This window comes from Scardinius erythrophthalmus, assembly GCF_964197995.2.
Source record: "Scardinius erythrophthalmus genome assembly, chromosome: 8".
Classification (NCBI taxonomy): domain Eukaryota; kingdom Metazoa; phylum Chordata; class Actinopteri; order Cypriniformes; family Leuciscidae; genus Scardinius; species Scardinius erythrophthalmus.
Window position 1 is genome coordinate 45,175,418 of NC_138228.1, and position 25,258 is coordinate 45,200,675.

The window sequence follows — 25,258 nt, forward strand, 5'->3', positions numbered from 1 at the left end:
TGATCATAATAATACTTATTAGAAATACTGCCTTTTAAACGAGCTCTAAATGAACTGTTATTCCATCAAATCTAACTCAGAGTTGGGGGTGCAGAAAAGCGGTTCATTGTTCTTATGTAGAGAGAGAGAGAGAGAGAGAGAGAGAGAGAGAGAGAGAGAGAGAGAGAGAGAGAGAGAGAGAGAGAGAGAGTGATTGACGTGAAGTGTGTCTGCTGTGTAGTGACAGGAGAGCTGGTTTATATAGCGGTGACTCAGAGCGCAGCGCGCACTCGCTTCATGAATGAGACACTGCAGACACTAGCAGCGAGAGCACGCCAGGGCTGTTCAGATGAGATGTCGTTTTAGATCAGTAGCACATGCAATAAGTTTTACACAACTTTTAACGAGGCGAATATCAGAGCTTTTGTCTCGAGCGTCCCGCTGAAGGCGCGTATCTGGACACTATGCATTGCCAAGCAGAGCTGAGACTCGCGAGCAGCGCGCAGCTGAAAGCAGTCAGAAGACGATACAAGACTTTCATGATCGACGAGATCCTCTCCAAGGAAACATGTGATTACTTCGAGAAACTTTCTCTTTACTCGGTTTGTCCCTCTTTAATCGTCAGACCCAAACCTCTGCATTCATGCTCGGGTAAGTGACGCCTGTTCACAGGTTTTCAAGAGATTGTTTTTTGGTTATTATTTGAAATGCTGAGTAATTTTGAATGGACATTGATATCTTTCACTTTTCTTGTCTTCTCACTTTCTCTTTGACTTTTATATTTGTAATAATTTCTTTGCCCTCGTAAACTGAAAAAAAAAAAAAAAAAACAACACTTGCACTGCAAATTCAACCCATTGAAACAAAAAACTGACGCGTTGAACTTTTAGAATTTTATTGCAATTACTAATAAAATCGAGTGGAAAAAATATAGTCATAATATGAAAAGAAACTAAACAAATTATTGTGACAAGTTAAATGGAAGGTTTAATAATGAAAACATTTCTACGGTGTGCATGCAACACGAGAGAGCATTATATGCTCTTTCATATTGCATCATGCACACTGTAGACATGTTTTATATATAGGCTACATATTATATGAAATATTTGAACAATATTTTTGAACAATTATTTGAAGGATACTTTTCCCGAGTTGAGTGTACCACGTATTTTGCTGTCTTATAATGTGTTAATTTTAGCCAGGAACTGCACGCTGTTTTCCTCTTTACGAACTAATAGTAGGGGGGATAAAATATTACTGAACCCATTGTTTGCGAGCCAGAAAACCGATGTTTATTATTGATATTTTTTTGAAGATAATAAACATTGCTTGCATATATTTACCCATAGACGTTAAAGCAGTCCGTCTTCTTGCGCAATACAAGCGCGCTTTAACATGATGTTCATATTCCTATTTAAATGAGTTGATTGGACGCATTTAAGTACAAAACATGTTAGTAGGTCGTGAGTTAAACTGTAAACACTGTTTGTGCGATAAAGTTGAATTCGCACCCACAGCAACATCCACTGACAACGAAGCAGCTTACAAAATGACATTTAATCTTATAACATTCAATTGATTTAATTGAACGTATGTGTATTTTATTACCTTTACATTAACTTTGTCTGATTGTTGACTGAAATTGTCAGCATCTAACATTCATTTCATATATACATTACACATATTTATTTTATTTGCACCAGATAGAGCTCAAATGATATTCAATTAAATAATAAAACAAAGGCCACAGAAATGTTTTGACAGTTCAACAGATTAATAGTTGACACTCCTTTGAAATATCACCACACCTCGCTGATGATTTATCATTGCACAGCCAGACAACACTCTCATCATATTTCATCTTTAAACCTTTTTCTGCACACCATGCTTTGAGTGTTTTGCTTCACTGACCTCAGGGTTCAGGTGTGTGCACATTCTCCAAACTGCATTTGTTTCATTCATTTAAACTGTCACAATTATAATGAGTTGGGTATCTGTGGTAAAATAATGACATATTCTCCTCTTACTTGCCCCAAGGAACACAAACTCTTGGAAGCCACAGGACATTTATCTATTTAGAGAACTGTTGCCACACACTTGACTATGCAACATAGGATGCAGTCAGGTATGACATCCTGAAGCAACAGGTGCGATGTCATTCCATCGTGATGAGAAGCATTGTGCGAAGTTCACAAGACATTTTCAGATGTTCCTGGCATGTCATTAATCCGGGTTGTAATACATCGGCCAACACGGGACGTGTACAAAAGCGTTTGACCCTGAAGATCATGATGGTGTCATGCAGTATTGGTAGCGGCCCGCGTGTAATTAGGTTTAAGGGATTGATTAAGTGCATTTGTGACCCATCCGAAGGTTTAGCAAGGACTTAACTCTGTGGTTTCCAAAGAGAGCATCATCACAGATCAAATATTATCCCGGTTGTCATTTGAAAACAAACTCACTGTTCCACATACTCAGTGTATATAATGGTTCCCTATATTAACACTTGACATGTGCAGAAAATGTACACTTTTGACAGTTATCCATACCAGTGCAGGCCACTTCATTTTTTTTTGTCTGTTTCTTGTACGACCGGATAAAATCTCCTTGTCTCGTTAAACTAAGTGTTACTTTTGACACTTGTAAGACGAGCAAGTTTTTCAGGTCAGAATGACTGATCTCACAGCAAATCCTGTTTTGCTTTGAGGGATAGCTTTCTTGTTTTGCTAACCTTTAACACAAAACCATAAAGACATTTTTCTTTATTAATTTTGCTCATTTCACAACCAGGCGTCACCAGAGCATATTAAAATGATGACGAAGCCAGTATTGGAGATGTGAGGTTTGATATTTTCACATGTATTTGTGTATAAAACTGAGTAACAATTCATTCACTTTATTTTGATGGTCCCTTTAACACATTCTGTTGAATTAAAGTAACGTTGCACCGACATGTCTACTAACTCTATTAGTAACTCTCACAGTATAAGTTAGGGTTCGGGTTAGAATAAGTTGACATGTACTTGCAAAGTTACTAGTCAGTAGAATATCTGTTGAGGAGCATCACAATAAAGAGTTAGCAGATATTACGTAGACAGTCCATTAATACTCTAATGAGAGTTAGCTGACATGTAGTTACTTAGTACTGTACACTGGTGACACTTTATTTTGATGGTCCCGTTTGAACATTCTGTTGACTCTAAGTTATATTACATTAAGGGTTAGTTGCGTGTAATTTCGCAAGATTTATACTATAATAAGTACTTGTAACAAGGACACTGTAAAATAAAGCATTACCCACAAATGAAAGTGATTTAGCAGCAAGTGTTGCAGTGCAAAATTCCAAACTAGGCCAGAAAAGCGCAAAGTATCCACTCCAGACTCCATGTGTGTTGACAGAAAGCATCTTTGCTCCCTCATTCCTGCTGTGCAGTTTGTGAAATCGGAGACACTTCCTCTGAATGGATGGGACCACGATAAAAATAGCTTTAAGAGTTTACTCACTTTCTTCACGCACAACCCTTCAAACACACACGTAGCCCATGTAAGCACAACACAACATGCACACAGACGTATACGTACACATGTATGAAGTCATACACACATGCATGCTTGAATGCGCACATGCTTCCTTGTGTTTGTAAGTCCAGCTGTGAGGTAAAGGCAGTGCGAGAGTTTTGGCAGGCCGGGGGTGAGGATAGAATATCCAGCCCGAATATCAGAACGCTGCGCGCACTGTCTCTTTTCAATCTGAGGGGTGTGAGATATTCTATATGCCAGCACATCAATGGATGGTAATGCTTAATATAGAATGTAGCTGGCATTAAGACTGGCACTCACTGAAAGGCCACTGGCTCTGGACTCTCCCTCATCATCATAACTCTGAGCTCATACCGTAAACGCTGTCGCCACTAGGAGCCGCTGTACGACACGTCAAAATACTACAGGAGAGTCTGCAGTCATTCAGCAGAAAATGACATGATATTTCATAAACAAAACAAGCAATTATATGCATTTAAATATAAAAGACGTTTAGGCGGAGGTCCAATTTTTTCCCTGTCGACTTCCAAACTCAAACATGATTGATTTCAGCCCCGACTTCTCATATGTGTGCAATACCCGTAATATGAAACTTTATGTGTGGATATGAAGATACATTTCTATACCTACCCCTAAACCTAACCGTACCCATAAGTTATCCCTAAAATCAGAGGGAAATGATGGGTGAATAACACTGATGTAGAAGCATCTAACCCTGGTTTTAAGCCTGAACTAGACCCTAAAATCTGATTGGTTGTTTGGAATGTTGGTCCAGGATCAATAAAGATGTTGATCCAGGAACATGTTGTACTTGGTGAAATTATGTATACCTCTCTGAAATGGTTCATAGGCTACCATTAACATTACCAGGGCAGTGGGATTAAATGGCCTATTCACTGTAAAACCGCACTCTTTAAGGGACGTGCATTTATTGCATGGACAAAGAACATAATGCGTTTAAAATGCATTTACACATGCAGTTCAGTTGATTGATAACATTTGCCCTCTTCAATGCGGTTAAACTGAATGCACAAAGCAAACTGTTCGCTGAAAACACAGGAGTGCACAGTTTATCTGTCAATCAACTGCGTGTGGAAGTTTCATTCATTACTGTAATTGTATATTTCTATATACGCACATCCTATAAACACCAACCCCCACACACCCTGGTCCTACCACTTACAAACTTGACGTGAGAGTGTAATAACAGGTTTTAATATTTCGTTTGGAGACATGTCTTTAACTAGAACGCGGGAAAGGCTTTTAGAAGCATTTCTGAAAGGAGGAGATACAGATACAAACCGTCGATAGTGTAATCTTCTATGACAGCATGCTGAAAAACAGCCTAATAGGAGGATGAGTCTCCCTTAGAGGAGTAAACCATCACAACCGTCCACAGCCTGTCTTCACATTTATTAACTGCAGACAATAAAAGCAGATGTCATTCAGACGAGAACCAGTTATGTTCACACACATATCAAATAAAACACACAATTACGGACGCATTTTGTCACAGACCTCACCCATGATGCAACCCGGAGGGTGTGGCTTTACACATTTATGGAAATGCATTATCAGGGTGAATATCTAATTCATGAGATCTTAGCTGTATTCACCCTTCGGGCAAACATGCCAAATCATTCACAGGGTTTTGTTTCATGTCTAAACATTTATAAGTATTATAGACAGAAGTATACACTGCTTGATTTTTTTAGTTTAGAAGTGATGTTGTTAGATTCCTGGAAGAGCCAAACAGAAATCCATCAGCTGCATTAACAAACATTATCTTGCTTAGGCAAATTGGGCTTCAGCAAGGGAAATCCACTCCATCCATTCGCTTGCAGTCTATCTTGTGTGATTTTTTCTTTTCTTCAGAACTTACTGGTTAATAAATATTGAGAAATAAAAACAGAAACGAGTGATGAAACATTAAATCTGTCACCACATGGCCCAACCAAACAAACTGTACTGTGTTATTAAGAGTTCAAATGTTCATCAAGTGCCAAATGAAATCATCTCGCTGGAATCCAATCAATCAGGGAAAATAAGACAGGACTGAAAGAGCGCAATCAAGAGCTTAACGTTTGCTACTGTTTTTTGGCCATCATTTGGAGAAAGCACGAGGTTCAGCTTGATTGCGCGTCATGAAAACTTGTCACTTCGTTCACAACACATGAATGACAGGTCAAGATGTTGAACTCAGAGCACAAAAGATTTCCTGAACCCGGCATGTCATAACAAGGAAACGCAACACCAGAAATATTTTTAGGTCAAATGAAACGTTACTGCTTTTTTTAGAACACAATTTTCACCGTACTTTCCTCAAAACATGAGCACGACTTAATCCAGAAGTGTGGCGTTATAATAATAAGGCCTCGGGAAAATGATCTCATTGACTCGTTTAAGTAAGTGAGCTAATTAACTGAGATCTAGGATACGGTTAAGCAGCTTGTTGATTGTCTAATAAAGGTGAACTAGTGTAAAGGTGTAACAGGTTTATGATTAATTTGCTACAAATGAGAGAAATAGCATGTCTATGCGTCTGCTGTTGTGATAATTATACAGAACAAATATTTACAGGCTTCTTGACGGCACACGGTGTCAGGGGGTTAGATAGATTTGAACTGAGTGATAGATGTTATAGATTTTGAAGAAAGAACAGGGAGGGAAAGAGGGAAAAACAGAGTTAAACAGATGAGCCAGAAGGGATGTCATGCCTAGACGTGTTGCATTGACAACAATGAGATCATCCTGATTTGTGTGCAAGTGTGAGTACATGCATGTTTGTGCCTTTGTGTGTGTGGAAAAATGTCCAGTCCTTACGTTGCTCATTAAAAATGTCCATGTTTTGTACAGACTGTATGCGGGTCTGTATGATTCATTCTTCAGAACCATAGGGTGCTGCAGGGATGGCATATTTTTGTAGGCCGAAACCCAGAAACGAATTAACATTTTAGCACTTCCGCTTCCATCGTCTCTTAGTCATTGGAGTTTTTGAATGGGTTTGTGGTTAAAAGCCTGAAATAAGGTCTGTGGTGAACACAAGCTCGAGACACTTTCACGTTTTATTCTTAGCTTTTCCCTATCACGTATTTTAGCAATCATCACAAATTAGGTATAATTCGTATAATCCTTTTAGTAGGCTACATTTTTGTGATACCAACTTTAAATTTGGAACACTACTTGGTTAGACGTACGACTTTTTTTTTCTTGAGCAATTTTAGAGTCCAATTTGTTTTGTAAAATATATATTTTGTATAACAGAAAATGTCAAGCCGATCATACGGCAATTCGTATGTGTTTTACGAGGTGGCTAATTCGTTTGACTTTGTACGCCCTCACTCGTACGACTTTTGCTCAATCGTACGTATTTTAATTCATATGAATTTGTACGAATGACCGAGCCCTGACCCCGCCCCTAAACCCATCACTGGGGTTTAGACAAATCGTACGAATAAGCCACCTCGCAAAATATGTACGAATTGGTCGTGAGATAGCGTTGAATATGTTTAGTTCATTACATTTCCTTTGCAGTAAAATGAAACATCTATAACTTTTTTTTATACTTACATTTTTTCACTTAAAGCTACTGTAACGCTTTAGCCTTCCCGCAGAGTACAGCGCAAGTAAAACGAATTTACATCGTAACTTTCAGTAGTTATAGTGTACCAATAAAGTATGTACGTGTCGGTAAAAGGAAAAATATGTAAAGTTTGGGGAATAAATGGGTAACAACCAGGAAAATTAGTATTTTAGTAAGGGGTACTTATTCTACTACTATGATAGGCAATGTTTGGAGAAATTTAGCGAGAATATACACTGCGGGCCTTATTGTAATTATAGTGTACTAATACATATAGCCTAGGCTTTTTTAAAATACATATCAGTGCATTTATACAGTCAGCTGTTTTAGTTTGGGCTTCCGTGTTTCAAAGCACTGAATAATCTGTAATAATACTTATATAATAAAACTAATAATATAAAAGAGACCAGCCTAAGGTCTGTATTACAGATAATTCATGAATTACAAACCTTAATGCTTTAAATGTTTCCTTCAGGTCATATTCAATAAGGAAATGATATTTGATCAAATATTTTGGCTTTACCACAGTCATTTCTTTATCTAAGCAATCAAACGATCAGATAAGACTGTAGAGACATAAGAGCTTACGTGAATTAAGATTGTGACCAATTTGCCTGTGAAAGGGACATGACGTGATGTATTCATTTCACAAAACGCTCTTCCATTCTCACTTTACTTCAATAAATCACAGGATCAGTTTTTTTTTAGCTTGATGACACAAGCTTTATTTCTCTTGGAGGTATTACACTCTCTCTCAGCTCAGATGGGTCCCGTGTTGCATTTTATGGACTCTGGCGTCTCGCTGATGTCTGAGTAAAGAAAGAGCAGGAGACAAAGAGAGAGAGTTGGAAGTATTAGAACTGTAAGGGAGGGTCGTACAGATGCCCCAGCTAAAAATTATTACCCAGAGTGCATTGTGTCGGTGACAGCGTGTATCATCATCCTCAGAGTTCAGTGTGAAACAGCAGTTACATCACCACAGCAGACCTCCAGTTCAGCACCTTACATCTCACAGGGCAAACTCTTAACACTTACCTACACCATTACTGACGCGGGGCGAGGCCATTACAAGCTTTGAGTTCACTCGGACATGATGGCTGGTTTAAAATAAGGGTTTCGGCTGGCTCACTTGTAAATTGCGAGTTTGTCTGAATTGTGAGATAAAGAGTTGCAGTTACTTTTATAAATTGCAAGTTTAAATTTTACAATTCAGACTTTTTTTTTTTTTTTTTTTTTTTGCAATTCTGAGTCTATAATGCACAATTCTGAAAAAAAAAAAAAAAAAAAAAAAAAAATCTGAATTGTGACTTATAAATTCAGAAGTCTGAACTGCAAGATATAAACGTGCAATTCTGAGAAAAAAAAATCACAATTGTGAGCTATAAACTCGTAATTTTGAGTAATAAATTCCAAATTGCAAGATATAAAGCACTTCAAGTTACTAAACTCACAATTGTGAGAAAAAAAGTCAGAATTCCTAGTTATGAACTCATTATTGTAAGAAATTAAGTCAGAATTGTGAGATATAAACTCATTATTGTAAGAATTGTGAGATATAAACTCATTATTGTGAGAAATTAATCAGAATTGTGATATATAAACTCAGAATTGTGAGAAATAAAGTCCAAACTGCAAGATATAAAGAATTGCGAGTTATTGCGAGTGAAAAAAGTCGCAATCAGCTTTTTTTATTCCGTGGCGGAACATAGTTTCAATAGTTTCCATAGTTTCAAGCCTTTTTTCATTATGATTTTATTTTGAGGCTTGCACACCAGAGGAATGTGAAGCCAGCCTACAGTGTTTGGCGCGGTCGTTGACGTTGCTTTTGAGTTAAAAATTTGAATCAATGTGACCTTATTATAAAGAGTTGCCTCTTCATTAATGTTTTCCGCCAACAACGTCTGTCAATATCAGTGCTAACAAGAGTGTTTCGTTGACTGTGTTCCCCCAGGCTCTACCCCTCTGAGATCGTACCCTCTCCTCTCCGTGATCACACACCAGCCTCAGTCTCCACACCTGCCCCTTCTCTCACCCCAGCACCCGCTCACCTCCGAGCCCACGCACAGCGAGACCCCCGTCAGCATCAGCAGCGAGTCAGAGACGGAGCACTCGGCCCCGCGACTGAAGAAACCCCGCCGCAGCCGCACCATCTTCACGGAGCTGCAGCTCCTGGGCCTGGAGAAGAAGTTCCAGAAGCAGAAATACCTCTCCACTCCCGACAGGTCAGAGGGCTTTTACACTTGATTTTACTGTGTGCGAGGGCATTTCTCCACACTGTAATAAATTATTGTTGGTTTAACTTAAAAAAGTAAGTAAGTTACCTGGTTGACTTAAAATTTGAGTTCATTGAAATAAAATATTTGAGTAAATATAGTGAAGGAAATTGGTTTAATTAATTCTCAAAATATTATGTCATCTGAACCACATACATTCACACAAATCAAAAAAGGTTGATTTGGCAAAAGATAAAAAGTTGTGATAACAAATCATGAAAATATTTTTTTACAGTGCAGTATTCGTGCCTCGTACATGGCCTGTCAGAGTTATACTGGAAAAGTGAAAACGTTATTCACAAATTTAATTTTTAAAAATATATATTTATTGGGTGGAAAAATTTATGACAAAAATCTGACAAAAAAAAAAACTGTTTTTTTTTTTACGTTTATTTCAGGGAATTGATTTGAACATACCAAATTGGCATTAAATAATGCACAAAATAACAGAGAAACCCATTTCTAATTTGGCAATGTGCATTGATGAATCTTGCACAATGAAACTATAAGCAATAAATGAAAATAATTCTAAGTGCATTTAAAGCCTGGAATAAACACTTTAACCTGAAGCAAATCACTGTTAGCCAAACTATTACATTGCTCAGTGTTGTAGTTAAGACGACAGTAACATTTCAACCATGCTTCGAATAGCAAAAGAAGCCTTTAAAAGAAACACTACCCCATTCAAGACAACAGGGACACATGCCAAGAAAAGCAAACAAAAAGGTATTACATTGATTTCATGCCAATCATTTAAAGCACACGCAGGTGTATTTAAAAAAACTTTGGGGCTTTGTACAATGAGATGAGGTAATTTACGTGTCGTGGGTCTTCTCGCATGGGACAGTTTTTTTTTCCGGCAATAACACATTTTCCATTTTCAGTTTGGCTCTGCGTTTAGATTTGGCCGGAGTGGATGTGTTTCCATTAGAGCCCTAAGGGTGTATTTGGGTAAAAATCCCAAAAAAATCTGTTCTGTCCCACCTACAATGATTCTGAGCGTGTCTGCCACACACACACACACACACACACACACACACGCATAATTCTCAGAATTTTTGGTCAGACACAGCCTAAGGACGGATTCTGTCCTTCAGCGACATATGAGCTGTCAGACATAATTGTCTGAAAACTGTCAGCACCACCAGACCTGCAAAGTCAAGACACCCGCCGCAAGACTCTCTCTTACACACTCACTCCACTTATTCACATTTACAGAGAGCGCTCTTTTCTGTCATAAAACAAGAAAACAAATATTGCCATGCATCATGCAGTTGTGGTCTCATATCGACTCAAAGATGAAGTATTGTTTGATTGAGCATCCATGCAAAAGATTAGCTAAAATAAGTTAGGAAAGTATACACACACACACATGCACACACACACATATATATGCATGCATATATGTGCATGTGTATATATATACAGTATATATATACAGTATATATATATAGATAGATAGATAGATAGATAGATAGACAGACAGACAGACAGACAGACAGACAGACAGACAGACAGACAGACAGACAGACAGACAGACAGACAGACAGATAGATAGATAGATAGATAGATAGATAGATAGATAGATAGATAGATATATAGATAGATAGATAGATACAGTGCTATGCATAAGTTTAGACACCCATACTAAAGTTGACTAAAAAGAGGAATAAAAAATCATCTTTTGGAAATTGAACTTAATGCCTTAATTTAAAAAATTAGTAAAAATCCAACCTTTAAGGACACCAATTTTCTTTGTGAATGAATAATGTATCGTAAATAAATAAATGTTCTTCCTTAAAATACAGGGTGCATAAGTTTGGACACCCCTATGTTAAATTCCCATAGAGACAGGCAGATTTTTATTTTTAAAGGCCAGTTACTTCATGGATCCAGGATACTATGCATCCTGATAAAGTTCCCTTGGCCTTTGGAATTAAAATAGCCCCACATCATCACATAGCCTTCACCATACCTAGAGATTGGCATGGTTTTATTTCAGTTAGCCTAATAGCTAGTTTGATTTGCATTGAGAGATGATCTTATGGAAAGTTCTCCATGCCAATCTCTAGGTATGGTGAAGGCTATGTGATGATGTGGGGCTATTTTGAAAAAGCCTATGAATAAATATTATATTGGTAACTATATCAGGATCAATCATAGTTTTATTTTATCATATACTATTACTATTATTAGTATATCAGTCTAATTTGTCTGATATTGTAATAAAACAATATTAGGGCTTGTTTTTAAATATCGTTTAAATAAAGTATATATATTTATAGCCTAATCAGACTGATAAATAATAATTATAGTATGTAATAAAAATAAACTATGCATGATTGATCCCGATATAGTTACCAATTTATTATTCATTCTTAATTTAGAATAAGTAATTTTCTCAGAAATCACTGACCCAAGTATGCAAAGTTCTGCAAGAAAAGCTGGCATGGAAGAGTCTGTCGGGTCATTTGGGAAAGGGTTTGGCTCAAGGCCGCTTAGTTCACCGCTAGGTCATGGTTAGCCTCTGCTCTATCACTCTGTCACACACTTTGCCTCAGGAACGAACAAATTCATTCATGGCTGAATGAAAAACAAGTGAGGGGAATTCCTCATCTTCTGGCAAGTTTGAGGAATGGGCCTCAGAACGCCTCGGGTTTGAGTTTATCAATCTCAAAGACGACCTGAAGGTGTTGTGCTGTTTTTGGCTTCTCCGCCTAGGCCACACAATCAGAACATGAAAGCAATAAAAAACATGTCGCAATATGGAACGTAATGATTTATATCATGAAGTTTTAATGTTTTTTTTTTTTTTTTTTTTTTTATGAGGCAGAGATGATTATAATCATCTTCATCATCATTATGAATAAATGTCAGAACCCAAACTGAGCTTAAATTAGGCTCATAGTTGCAAGGAGTGTGCCGGCATTGGAATGCAGCGTGTGTGTGTCTGTGGTTTCTCTCTGAAGAATAATAAGCACAAACACAGAGGTGCTTTTCTTACCACCAATTACAGCACAGAAACAGCCACAAATGACAGACAGCTAGACTGCTGCTTAAAAAAAGAAAAATCCCCACCACTCGTAGTCATACGTTTTCCTTAAACATACCTCAGTGTGATATGACGTTACACTTAACAAATAAAAAAAAAAAAAAAATCATGTTCTACTCTGTCAGTTTGCAAGACAATTAACGTTTGTTTTCTTTTAGCGTCAATAAAAGCACTACAAACACAGTAGTATTACTTTAAGAAAAGTACATGAAAATACCTAGTGCAAAATGTAATTGGTGGTATAGTTTTAATTTGATATTTTATGTATATATATATATATATATATACATATATATATATATATATATATATATTATTTTAAAATGTATTTATTTGGTAATTAAGTGAGACTGGGATGAGAAAGTCTCACTATAATAAAATGTAATAATAAAAATTAATACTAAATATTTTACTATATTGAAAGAGACCACAGAATTAGAGACATAATGTATATGAAATTGATACCCAGATTCAAAATACATAAAAATAAATTTGCTGCAGCAACGTAATAAATTAGATGTAATAAAATACCATAGTGTTAGCATCTACTTCCAACGCTATCTCACGACCAATTCGTACGAATTCGTACGAATGATAAAAAGTTGGCTAATTCGTACTAATTCGTACGACCTCACTCGTACGAATTTGTACGATTTGTCTAAACCCACGTGATGGGTAGGTTTAGGGGCGGGGTCAGGGGTAGGTCATTCGTATGAATTCATACGAATTGGCCAATTCGTAAAATATGTACGATTTTGCAAAAAAAGTACTAATTCGTACGAGTCAGGTCGTATGAATTCGTACGAATAAGCCACCTCGTAGAATTTGTACGTTTTCCCGTGAGATCGGGCTCCTACTTCCATTTAAGGACATTTACCATTTAGTTTTTCCAACACGATCTCATGAAAGTGCGTATCTATAATAGCACGCGTGATATTTCTCGTATCATTTATACGCCAAAACGAGTTTTGGGTAGGATTAGGGGTGAGGAGTGCGTGCATATTACACGGCATAAAGTGCGTATCATATGTACGCAAAAACTCATTTTGCCGTATAAATGATACGAGAAATATCATTCGTGCCATAGATACGCTCTTTCATGAGATCGGGCTCGTTTTTCATACAATATAAAAACTTGTCTCTCATGCACAACTTAGAAGAAACAGGAAAAAAATGAGATAATAAACAGATAAAGAGGAAGAGAAGAGGAAAGAGCGAAGTCAAGGGCTTTTGAGAGCGAGTGTTAATCTGCTCATTTCCAGAAGATCACTGCACCTCATATGACTCTCTGAGAGGCTCAACAGAGGAGCTGTGTAATCCTGTGTGACTCTGAATGTAGATGTAGCAGAAATCTGTGCACTCGTTTGATATGTGGCTCTCTCGTTCCCTCAAATCCCATCTCGCATGTCCCCTCCTTGCCTATCAAGTTCCCGCAGACCAATCGCTGCATTAGTCATGCGCTGCCTGCCCAAGTGCCCCGAAAAGATCTACTATTGCCTTCGGGCAAGTCAGGAGCTCCATGACTGGATTACCTTGTCCTTGTTCTGTCCAGATAAAGCGTGATGGCATTCCACGGGAGGTCTGCGATTACATTCGGCCTGGGAAGACTCTTCAGTTCAGAGCTTGGCAGAACTTTCTGATATGTCATGCCAGCTTTGGGAATTTTGCAGTGATTAGGTCTACATCTGCACTCTAGATGGCCACCCACTGGCTTTTATGTGTAGGACGACAGGTGACTTTGGGATTTCGGTCAATTACTTCCAGCTCTGAAGTTTCCCGCCTTCTTTGCAGTCATTCTTGTTACTTGCTTGAGGGTTTCGCAGGTCAGAACGGCACATGCTCTGCTCCTAAACTGACCTACCACTGCCTATAGGTTCACAATACTCAGATTTGGAATCACACGCACATATAAACTGTAGATATAATTATTTGTTATTAATTTATTATAGATTTATTAACAATATGTGAAAACAGCATGTCGCCCATAATATATTTTGTCAGATACTTCAGTGGAATAAATTAATTCCCAGCCTGAACAATTATGGCTGTTTTCTAGAAACACATTTCCTTCACATTAAGCATTTTCAGAGTTTTTTTTAGTTTTTTTTTTTTTTTTTTATCAAATTGCTTCTTATTACACATTCAGTTTTATTAAAAGACATACACCCATATTTTAAGTATTTGGAACATTTTTGCACTGATTTCATTTCTGACTTGTTGCACTAGATATACTGCACTCCACATGTCATACAAATAGGGCAACTTTGACTCACAATTAAATTATTTTGGGTAAAGTAGTCTGCTTTTTAAAATGATTTCTTTATTATTATTTTAATACCACCTTATAATTTGCAGCCCGTTCTCATCCTAGGGCGTCATATATTGACGCTTTTGACAATTCGTCTACATCGAACGCACATGGCACCCTTTAGCGTCAATATGAGACGCAGATAGAACTGCGATAAACCTACCCATAACCGAACAAAGCTCTGTGCGTCTCATATTGACGCTAAAGGGTGCCATGTGCGTTCGATGTAGACGAAATGTCAAAAGTGTCAGTATATGACGCCCAAGGATGAGAATGCGTTGTAATTTGGCATAAATATGTATCTTAGGTTGTAACATAACTTAGTCTCTTACTTTTGGTGTCTTTGACTTTTGGAACAGAATAATAACCTATTTGAGTTTGATTTATGCACTTTCTTTTAACCTGCGCTTTGTACGTGTGTGTGTGCAGATTGGACCTGGCTCAGTCTCTGGGACTCACTCAGCTCCAGGTGAAGACATGGTACCAGAACAGACGCATGAAATGGAAGAAAATGGTGAGTCGAACGAGCTCGCCCAAGGCTAACATCACAAGTTCATAGGATTGTCAGCTTAGATAACTTAGGTCGTTAAGATACTGTCATCTTGTATCAATAAAAACATCTGTGTTGAAAATCCACCAAAGCTTTCTGTGTGGAAATGGAAACTCTGAGACATATCATTAAAAATCCATTAGACAGTGTTGAGCTGCCCTTCTCGGCACTCGATACAATCAGTGTGTGTAACAGCTACGGCCCCGGGCTGCTCGGTGAGTGTGTGCGGGACAAATGAGCGATGATTTAGAGGACAGTACAGGTCTACGTCAGCGCGATCGACCTCTCAAAGCAGGAACAAAAGATCCAGAGCGCGTTCACCTCTGAGAAAAACGAGCGTTGAGGGCCAGCCCGAATGGCTATATATCTTCCCTTAATCACTGTAATAACCATCCTCACCTTTGACTAGACCCACATTTTTCACGTGTCCCTGTTTCTCTAGGTGCTAAAAGGAGGACACGAGGCTCCTACCAAGCCTAAAGGCCGACCTAAGAAGAACTCCATCCCGACCACAGAGGAGATCGAGGCCGAGGAACGGCTGGCGGCCAAACTGGTGGAGGAGGAGAAGCTGCATGTGGAAAAGGAGGTCTTCCAATCTCAACCTCAAGATCTCAGTACATCATCTACATCTACCGAGTCGGTCTGTCCGGAAACCCCGGCGCTAGAACAGGCGCCTCCATCTCCGTCAGAAGAAATGACCACCAGCTAAACACAGCCATGCTGATGCACAACCAAAGACAGCTACTGAAAGACTTTTCAAAGACAGTTAAATGGCTTCCCAAGCCTGACTTTAAGAGGCACCAAACAGTATAGGGGTGCTTTAGACACAAAAATGTGTGAGTGTCATTGCAAAACGACAAAACATCAAACCAAGTGGCTTGTATTACCAAAAAAGTTTCATTTCACACACAAAAAATATGCTTTTGCTGGTATTAAATGATGAAACAATTGGACAAAATGTTCACCAGCGGTTACATACATCCACCAGAAATCTCATTGAGCCCATTTGTTTGCAGATTTTGTTGTCTAATGCAATGACATGCAGGCATTTTACAGTACGCCGAAGTGTCCAAATACTTTCCACTACATATGGCGATGCAGTGATCAAGATTGTAACATTGCTTTGAATGTTTCTGTCATACAGCTGCCTTTCTGAAATGTATTTTATAAAACATTTTATAATATGCTGCCAGATACGGCAACATCGCACAGACTCGCCGGTTCAGCGCCTTCTAAATGAACAAACAGTAAGTGTTTTTCTCTCTCTCTCTCTCTCTCTCTCTCTCTCTCTTTCCCTGTAAATAGTACCTGTTTAATTGCGCCTGTAGTTTACAGTGCACCTGTGTACTGTAGCTTGGGATTCTGTGCCAAAACACATATATTTGAATAGCTAAAGTGCCCTTTGAGGTATTTTTTCCTTTTTTTACACATCCATGAAGCTGCTGCCATTAAAAGTTAATAGGACGGGTTAGTATGAATACCAGTGTAAACATGTACAGAGTTCTGGATTTTACGTGAGAAAATGTGGCTCTTTTTAAAGCAGGATTGTCCAGTTTGGGTAAAGATTAGCTTTATCCATTCAACATCTCAATGGATAAAGAATCTGTCAGCTTATACAGAAAAAGAACATAAATTTTGAGAAAACATTAAAGGGAATATTGATTTAAGTAAAGCTTCCAAAGTGCCCACTCTCTGCCAAACGACAATGTGTTTTTTTTTTCTATTTGCAGAGAAAAGGAGTTTCTTTTGTTCGTTTTATGCGTGACATGCTTCGAATTCATTGTATTTCAACCGAATCCTTTCTTCAAATCACTTTTTTTTGTGTGTGTGTGTGTGTGTATAACCTTTGCACGGCCGTTTAGTAATATTCTTTGAGGCTGAAACACATGATATATGAACTCCCAGATGGAGCATGCTAGCTATTGTATGTTTCTTCCCATTTCATTCCCTTTGAATGAATAAAAAACAACAAAAAACGTTGAACCCTTTTCCCCCTCTGTGGTGTGGCGCAGTATGACACCACTAAGTGCAGGCTGGTTTTATTACTGTAAGAAAAACCACTTAATCTGTCAGGGGCGCAAAGCAATTAATAAATCAAACTCGAACTAGTAAAAAAAAAAAAAAAAAAAAACGGCCAAGAAAAAGGAAAATCTGCGGGACATGTCGAAGCCCGTGGCAGCTCAGCACATGCCTACATCTGACTGACGGCCCACAAATACATCACAGCCTCTTCTATCCTGCATGTCAGAAGCTCTTTCAAACCAATGTTGCCTTTTGCAAAGATTTTATTTGTATAGTTTTTTTTCTGTGTTTGGCTAACAACAAATATTGAAAATATATTCCTTCTTTGATATAAAAACACTATTTTTCTGGTGTACATACTGAATTTTATTGGGTGACTATACCTTTGTTTTTGGAGGAGAAGACTATATAGATAGATATTTGAGGAGAATCCTTTTTCACCCAAACGTTATGTTGTTTTTATTGTATGTGTGTGTGTTTGCATATTTAATAACATTTAATAAAGATGCCATTAATTTTGAGTCAGTCTGATATGATGATTTCATGTTTGTTGATTTGCTAGATAGACATACTGTAGAACACTGTGAAGAAAATAAATGTTACTTTGAAGCTGTTTTCACTGAGAAATTGCTAGTAAAAAAAAAAAGAAAAACAAAAAGGCAAGTATCACATTAAATTAAACATGCAATTTTGAATAAGAAACACTGAAAGATTGTGTCCTAAATGGTACACTTCTTGTGCACTTGCGATCATGTGGAATGGCGTGCACATGTCTGTTAAGTCCACAAGATTTTAGGTTTAGGTTAAGACCTAATCTTAGGTTTCATAAGGATGTTCGTGAGCACCCCCCTTTATATGCACCCTCGCTGCACACTATCGATGCACACTATTGCCGAGGCCTCAAACTCTGCAGCAGACTTCTACCTGTGAGTCTATGGCCCTGTCCCAAATGGCACCCTAAACACTCACGGCCTTCCTACGAGTCTGCTCTTTTGTGACGTAACGCCACTTTGACTGTTGGGAAGAAGTCTGGTGAGGAGCTCGCATCTTGCGGTCTCGGCAATAGTGTGCATCGAGGGCGCATATCGACTGCAAAGGGGGCGCTTGTGAGCACCCTTCTGAAACCTAAAATGGCAAATGGGACACCCTACGGTCTCATGTACTTAATGGACAGTGTAAGTCGCAAAAAGATCGCAAGTGCACATGAAGAGTGCTATTTGGGACAGGGCCGAAGAGGCATCACGTCATGAAAGTGTGGACGGAGGAAGATCGCAAAGGCTTAGGGTTCCATTAAGGACAGGGCCGAAGAATTTTCTTGTAAAATGTACTCCAATAATCTTTGTTTTATTTACAACTTTGAAAAATCGTTTTAAACAGTGAAGTTGGGTCTCAATCAGCTCTCTCATTCAGTAGTAAGTGCACTAGAGTCGGTCATTGTCAAAATGGTTTCAGTGGACAGATTTTGTTTAATAGAATTTCCCAGAATGCAACATAAAAGCCATTTAGTATAATTTGCTCACTATGTTCACTTACCAGAAATGTTGGGATGTCCTCTGAAATCTCACAAGTTGATGAGCACTAGTGTAAAATATAAAGAAAAGAAAAACGAAACAAAAAAAAGTTAGCAATTATTTTTCATTCAAAACAATCTTGCAGACGTTTAAGTGCTAAACAGGGATTAAAGGCATAGTTCACCCAAAGCTAAAAATTCTGACACCATTCTCTCACCCTAATGATGTTTCAAACCCATAAGACTTCATTAATCTTCACACAAAACACAAATGAAGATATTTTAATATTCTCTCATGCATTATTCTTTGTTCTTCCTATGAAAGTGTCAACACTTTTAAATATGCTAAACTGAAACTCAAACGTGCGTGATTGATGTGCGAGAACTAAGTTTTGTTTTTGTGCGTCAAGCATATGTAGTGCTCTGCGTATGTACTGTGTGTTCATCGCAGTAGTTTATATTTTTAATACCACAGTAATCTTCAAATTAACCAGGTATATTTTTATGCACAACCTTGCAATTGTGTTGCAGGCATTAAGTCACCAGCATTGACACTTTATGGATCAGATTCATGTATACTGATGTACATATGGAACTACGAATATGGAGCGGAATGAAACACAAAACACAGTGGAAAGGGTTTTGTTGTAGGAATTGCTTGCGGCAAAAAGTCTGTGAAAAATGTACTTAGCCGTTTTATAGGCCTGGGTCAACTTCAAGACAATAAAACAGTCAATAAAAGTGTAATTTACCTGGGTTGTGCCTTAAAAACTGGTAATACATTGATCATTATAATCTATAACACAACTTGATGAGCACAAATATAAAGAGGAGTGATGATTTGTCCTATTATTTTCTATTTAAAAAAAAAACATCCTCACATCCTTTTCTTTACACAATTATTTCTTGAATAAACAAGTTTGACTATTATAGGCTTATCATTCACTCCACACTTCCTTCACGCTGTCCTGTAGTGCACCTCGCTCAAACAGGTTTGTACCGACAAGTGCATTTTTGGTAGTTTATTGCACACATTGATGAGAGCAAAGGCAATCACCTTGGGCTGTATGTGAGCTTGCGCATGTGTGAACATACACACATGTGTGTATGTGTGTGTGTGTGCGAACTAAAGGGGTCAGGGTCAAAGGTAGCTTCAAACCCTGAGGCAGAGGATTACGGCTGACAGGAAGTTGCAGTGGAAATGTAGATGATTGAAGTGTCACTGATTATCACTAAAGAGAGAGACACACTGTTTGGCTTCAACTTTTCGGGTCATGTAACAAAAAAAAAAAAAAAAAAAAGTCCTAAAGCATGTACTAATTTAATTACTGTTAATTTCAACATTAACTAAAACGTAAATCAAAATCAAAAGTTGTGTCTGTTAATATCATTTAATGAAACAAGCAATGAACAGTTAACAAAGATTAATAAACACTGTAACAAAAATGTATTGCTCATTGCTTAACCATTGTTACCATGATAAGTGTGCATGATGTTTATTAATCAGTTATAATCACTTTATAAATGCTTTATAACAAAAGTTTTCATAACAGTAAAGATTTAGATGGTTTAGAGTCCATGAATTTCTATGAGCAAAAAAAAAAAAAAAAAAAAAAAAAAAAAACACATAATATAAATTCATATTTAAAATATGCATGTAATAAAATGTATTATGTATAATATGAATTTAATATGTATATATGGTAAATAGTATGATTAAAATCTTTAGAAAAAACGGCATTGTTCATTTCCACATTTACTAATACATTTGTAAAATCAAAAGTTGTATCAGTTAATATCATTTAATGAAATTAATAATGAATAGTTGACTAAGATGCTCATTGTTAATGTTGGTTAATGCATTAACTAACGGTAACTAATGGGAGCTTGTTATAAAGTGTTGCCTCAAAAAGTTTATTAATCCGTTATAATGACTTTATAAATGTTTAATAATAATAAAATTTTTAGTTTTAAGTCTTTAACATTCATATCCACTTTGGAATCTATGACTTTCTCTGAATAAAACAGATATGTTAAATCACATTTAATATTAATTAATATGTAATATACATGTAATGTGTAAAATATAAATGTAATATGGTAAAATATACTGCAATAAAACCCATTTATATAAAACAACAGGGCTGCTGACAATACATACGCACTGTCATCAACACTTGTCTTGTGTTGCTAAATTGTCACATCTTTCATAAACTGTCTTAATGTAACAAATTGTGCAACAATCATCAATGGCTTCCATCTCTTTAATCAGCTTTTAGCAATGCAAGTAATCATCCGTGACTATTTTAGATAAAAACCCTGTAGATGTTTGGAAGAGATATCTTAAACACATACAATTCAAAGTCATATTTCATAAACAAAATGTTCTTATCGAATGCATTATAGGTTTAATCTAAGACCCAACAGCTTAGCATCGGGTCAAACCTCCGTGGACTATATGTGATGATTTACTCATGTACATCTATGTGAGGAGATCGCATTAATGATCCTGCAGGTACAGCCGTCCCAGACAGAGAGGTCTGCTAAGTCTCTTTTAGCATGGCAGGTCACAGCAGGCCTGTTGCATTCTGGGTAATTGCTGTGTGGTATGGTCAGTTTATGGAAATAGCCCGCAGGTATTGCTCTAATCAGAGAGGCAATCATTTAGTCTCCTGGCCCTCAGGTTCACCATCAGGTCAGTGGAGTCTGGTAACTCGAGCGACGTCATCATCACCCGCACCTCTGACGTCTGTGACATGACACACATCTATCCCCACCTTCACTTGTCAGATTAGCTTTTGCGATTAGCATACTGCTAAAAATGAAAAAAAAAAAAAAAAAACACATGACTCGAGCTAACATCCGTGTGTTTGCTTTATCTGTGCTGTGACAGGGGAGGTGATTTCTACATACCAAGAGAAGAAACCGCAAACTGTCCAGAGGAAAGGATCCACCCTTCTATCGCACGAACAATGACCCTGTTGTCTTCACCTGCAGATGAAAACCTGTCATTATCAAGGGCACATACTTAAACTAACAGCAAACACACTGTTCTGTATCCATAATTCATCATGATGAGTTTCATCACTCTGACAGAGAACGTTTCACAGTGATTACATGTTTTTACAGCAATGCTGTAACTTTCCTCTGATTATGTAGTCAAACTACAAACATTCAACGATCGAGCTTTACAGTGCACTATAAATAATCTTGTCTGAAACCGGTTTAAATATGATAAAAATTTTCATACTTCCCCAGTTGATTAATCACTGTACATTGATTGAATTGTTTTGTATTACACATTTTCTAAAAATGTTATGTTTAAGTATTCAAACGAAGCAAAATGTATTAAATATGCACTAAATTTCCAGAACTGAAATCTGAGCATGTTCTTGTTTCATTTTGTTGACATATAAATATCAAAAAAGGAGAATTTGGAATCTTTTTATCATTTATACATCAACAGCCAAACATTAAAAAAATAAAATAAAACTGCCTGTTCCTCTTCAGTCGGTCACTCCGACGCCACGTCGGAACCGATGACTAGGAATCTCGCTAGACAGGCCAATCTACCTCGAGTGTAACTAAAACGAGCCAATGCAAATTGGCATGCGATAATTGCATCAGCTGGGCTGCATTGTGGCACGTGCATATAATGAGCGGCAGGTGCATCGCATCTTTAGCTTTTCGCTTCGGAGCCGAGTGGTCTGTTTGTTCTGTTACTAATCTGCAAGCAGTGCTATCTAAAAGAGCCAGTTCTCAAGGAAGACACTTTCTCCTCATTGGTGTTGGTGTGACGGTGCTATACAGTGGTGATCGAGTCCTCTCGCGTGTGTGTATGTGCGTTCAGTGAGCGCTAAAAAGCTGTTCTTACAGCTGGTAAGAGCTGCGCCATCAATGAGAGTGAGTGCACACTGTCTACAGGCTGCACATTCCCTGTCAGTGTTGCCGCGATCTTTTCCCCTGTGTGCTTCAGAACCAAGACAGAGCAAGGGCCAATCTCATTTCTCTGTCTTACCCCTTCCCCTTCCCCTACCCCTTTGTCTGCGTCTTCCCCTTGCCCTTCGATACCGAGTGAAGGGGGGTAGGGGGAAGAACGTTTCTCTAAGAAATGAGACACCAACTCAATTACCGTTTGCGTCATCTTCCCTTTCCGCTAGCTGGCTGCTACGTCAACAGAGGCGATGCGCGTTGACATAAACAAACGAAGATGCCGTCGTCTCGGGTTGTGATATCGATTGCCTGGTCTCCCTTTATCTTTGCACGCTTGTGTGCCATCAGTCAAAGACATTTTTTTTTTATTTATTTGTTTATTTGACAGGGACATTGCACAACAAATGTGTTGCACAGACCAGAGATAGCTACAAGCTAATTTTCGTCTGTAGTCCCTGGGCAGAGGCAAAGTGACAGCAGGTTAAAATCAGTGGACAATGAAAATTCCCACTGATGAGTCCATTCACTATACAAAATACAGATAAAACACCTGCAAAAGGATCATCTCAACAAACATGCAATTGCAATACCTTTACAACTATTTACAGTTCCCTTTTAAATTTACCTTCTTACATTTTTAACAATACCCCAATTAACCAGTTTTGTGCTAATGATCACAAATCTGACCGTCTTTCAACCACTTCTTTAGGTTAAGTTTAAACTGTTGCAAGGTGCTACTCTCTCGCACAGTTAAAGGCAACGAGTTCCACATCCCTGCAGCTTTCACAGAGAAGCAATTCTGTCCAAAAGTAGAGGACCTAAAGTTGACATAACAGTCTCCTCTGGAAGAGGCTCGCGTTGTTCTAAGTCCTGCCTCTTCACACGATTTCACAAACATTCTCAGGGGCTGTGGTGCCAAATCATGAAAAACTTTATATAATAAACTGACATTCGAAAACAAAATGAAATTTTCAAACGTTAATAATTTATATTTCTTCACAATGTTACAGTAATGGTATGAAACAGGTTTTCTATCTAAAATTTTGAGTGCCTGTTTGTACAAGCTTTGGAGCGGCTGTAACGCAGAGTTGGTTGATAGAGACCAATTTGTGATGCAATATGTAAAATGAGACAATATCATCGCATGCATATAAAGCTTAGCTGCATCTGTGCTCATTTGCGGGCGAATATATCTGAACTGCGATAAATTAAATTTGACAGTTTTTATCAGTTTTGAAACATGCTTTTTAAACGACAGTGTCCTGTCCAACACTACGCCTAAATACTTGACAGACTCTGCTTCGTGAATTCCTGTTCCTTTCACAATAATTTCCAGTTTTACAAACAGTTTTGCTAAAATTTAGTGTCAAGCATGATTGCACCATCCAATCTGAATTTTTTTCCATCGCTCCCTGGAGCACAGTTGCTGCTTTCTGACTTGATTTTGCATGGACATATATCACGGCGTCATCGGCGTACATTTGTACGTTGGACATTGTTTCATTGTATTTAACGGCGGCGCCGGCGACACCATAAGCAAAACATTAGCAAACGGCAAATAGCGCATAGCTGCTAGCTAGCAGTTAACTAGTGATTCAAAACAAAAACATTACAATTAAAACCGCTTGAGTGTCATTAAACTGCTGAAAATACATACATTTGTGCGACTCACTTCTGAGAAATTCCTACCCCTCTCTTTCAAGTGTGGTCCTCCGCAGACTTCGTTTCAAGGGCTATGTAGCCCTACGCCTTGGCCCTAGCCCTTAATCAAAATGAGAATTGGGACACCACTTCCCCTCACATGAACGCGCAAAAACGAGGGGAAGAGCTTACATGGGTGTGAGTTGCGTCTTTCTAAAGATGAGATTCCACCCGAGTGTTTCTGGATGTGTCGTTTCCTGTCCTCACTGACGGCCACGATCACTGTCTCACATACCTTAGAAAGATGTGAGACTGTGTTCGTGGGTGGTTAATTTTTTTGCACGGGAACATGAACACGTCGGCACGCCGGTCGACTCTTCTTTCTCTGGAAAGCTTGAGTCCCCTTTGTTGTTGGCCAGCCGCTGCTTGTGTGTAAAAGTACAGCTGCAGGTCTGCTCGACACTCTGGGAGATTGTGAAGATCTGCTAGAGCTTCCGCTGGGCAAAACCCGGACTCTCGCTCCTCAGCATGTCGTGTGCCGTCGAGCTGCCGGGCTGTCGCTCGCCGCTCTAGGTGCAGGGTCCCCTTGTCTATTCTCCATTGTAGCCACCCGGAGAGGTCTACTTCAGTAGAATAGCTTGGGTGATCTGAGAGCTGAGGGCTTCTCCTTCGGGGAACCAAGCCCCTAGGGCCCTTCCTCCTCTAGCGAATCACAAGCTGCCTCAAAAATGGGTGAACCTAGCGTTTCATTCAGGGCTCCAGCTGAGGGCAGATGTTGATTGCTGAGGAAGGACCTTCAGAGACGGGGCACCCTATGGCACCAGCGTCCGGACCTCTGGAAACTCCATATGTGGTCCTTGGACG

At 38.4% G+C, this 25,258-nt stretch overlaps 1 protein-coding gene across 1 annotated transcript; it reads left to right on the forward strand.

Annotated features, from left to right (window-relative positions):
• Positions 1–284: 284 nt before the first annotated feature.
• barx2 (BARX homeobox 2) lies at positions 285–17,831 on the forward strand. The gene is made up of 4 exons (XM_081372148.1): positions 285–630; positions 9,057–9,327; positions 15,168–15,252; positions 15,731–17,831. The coding sequence occupies exons 1-4, from the start codon at positions 444–446 to the stop codon at positions 15,995–15,997; spliced, it is 810 nt and encodes a 269-aa protein (XP_081228274.1). The 5' UTR covers positions 285–443; the 3' UTR covers positions 15,998–17,831.
• The last annotated feature ends 7,427 nt before the right edge of the window (positions 17,832–25,258 follow it).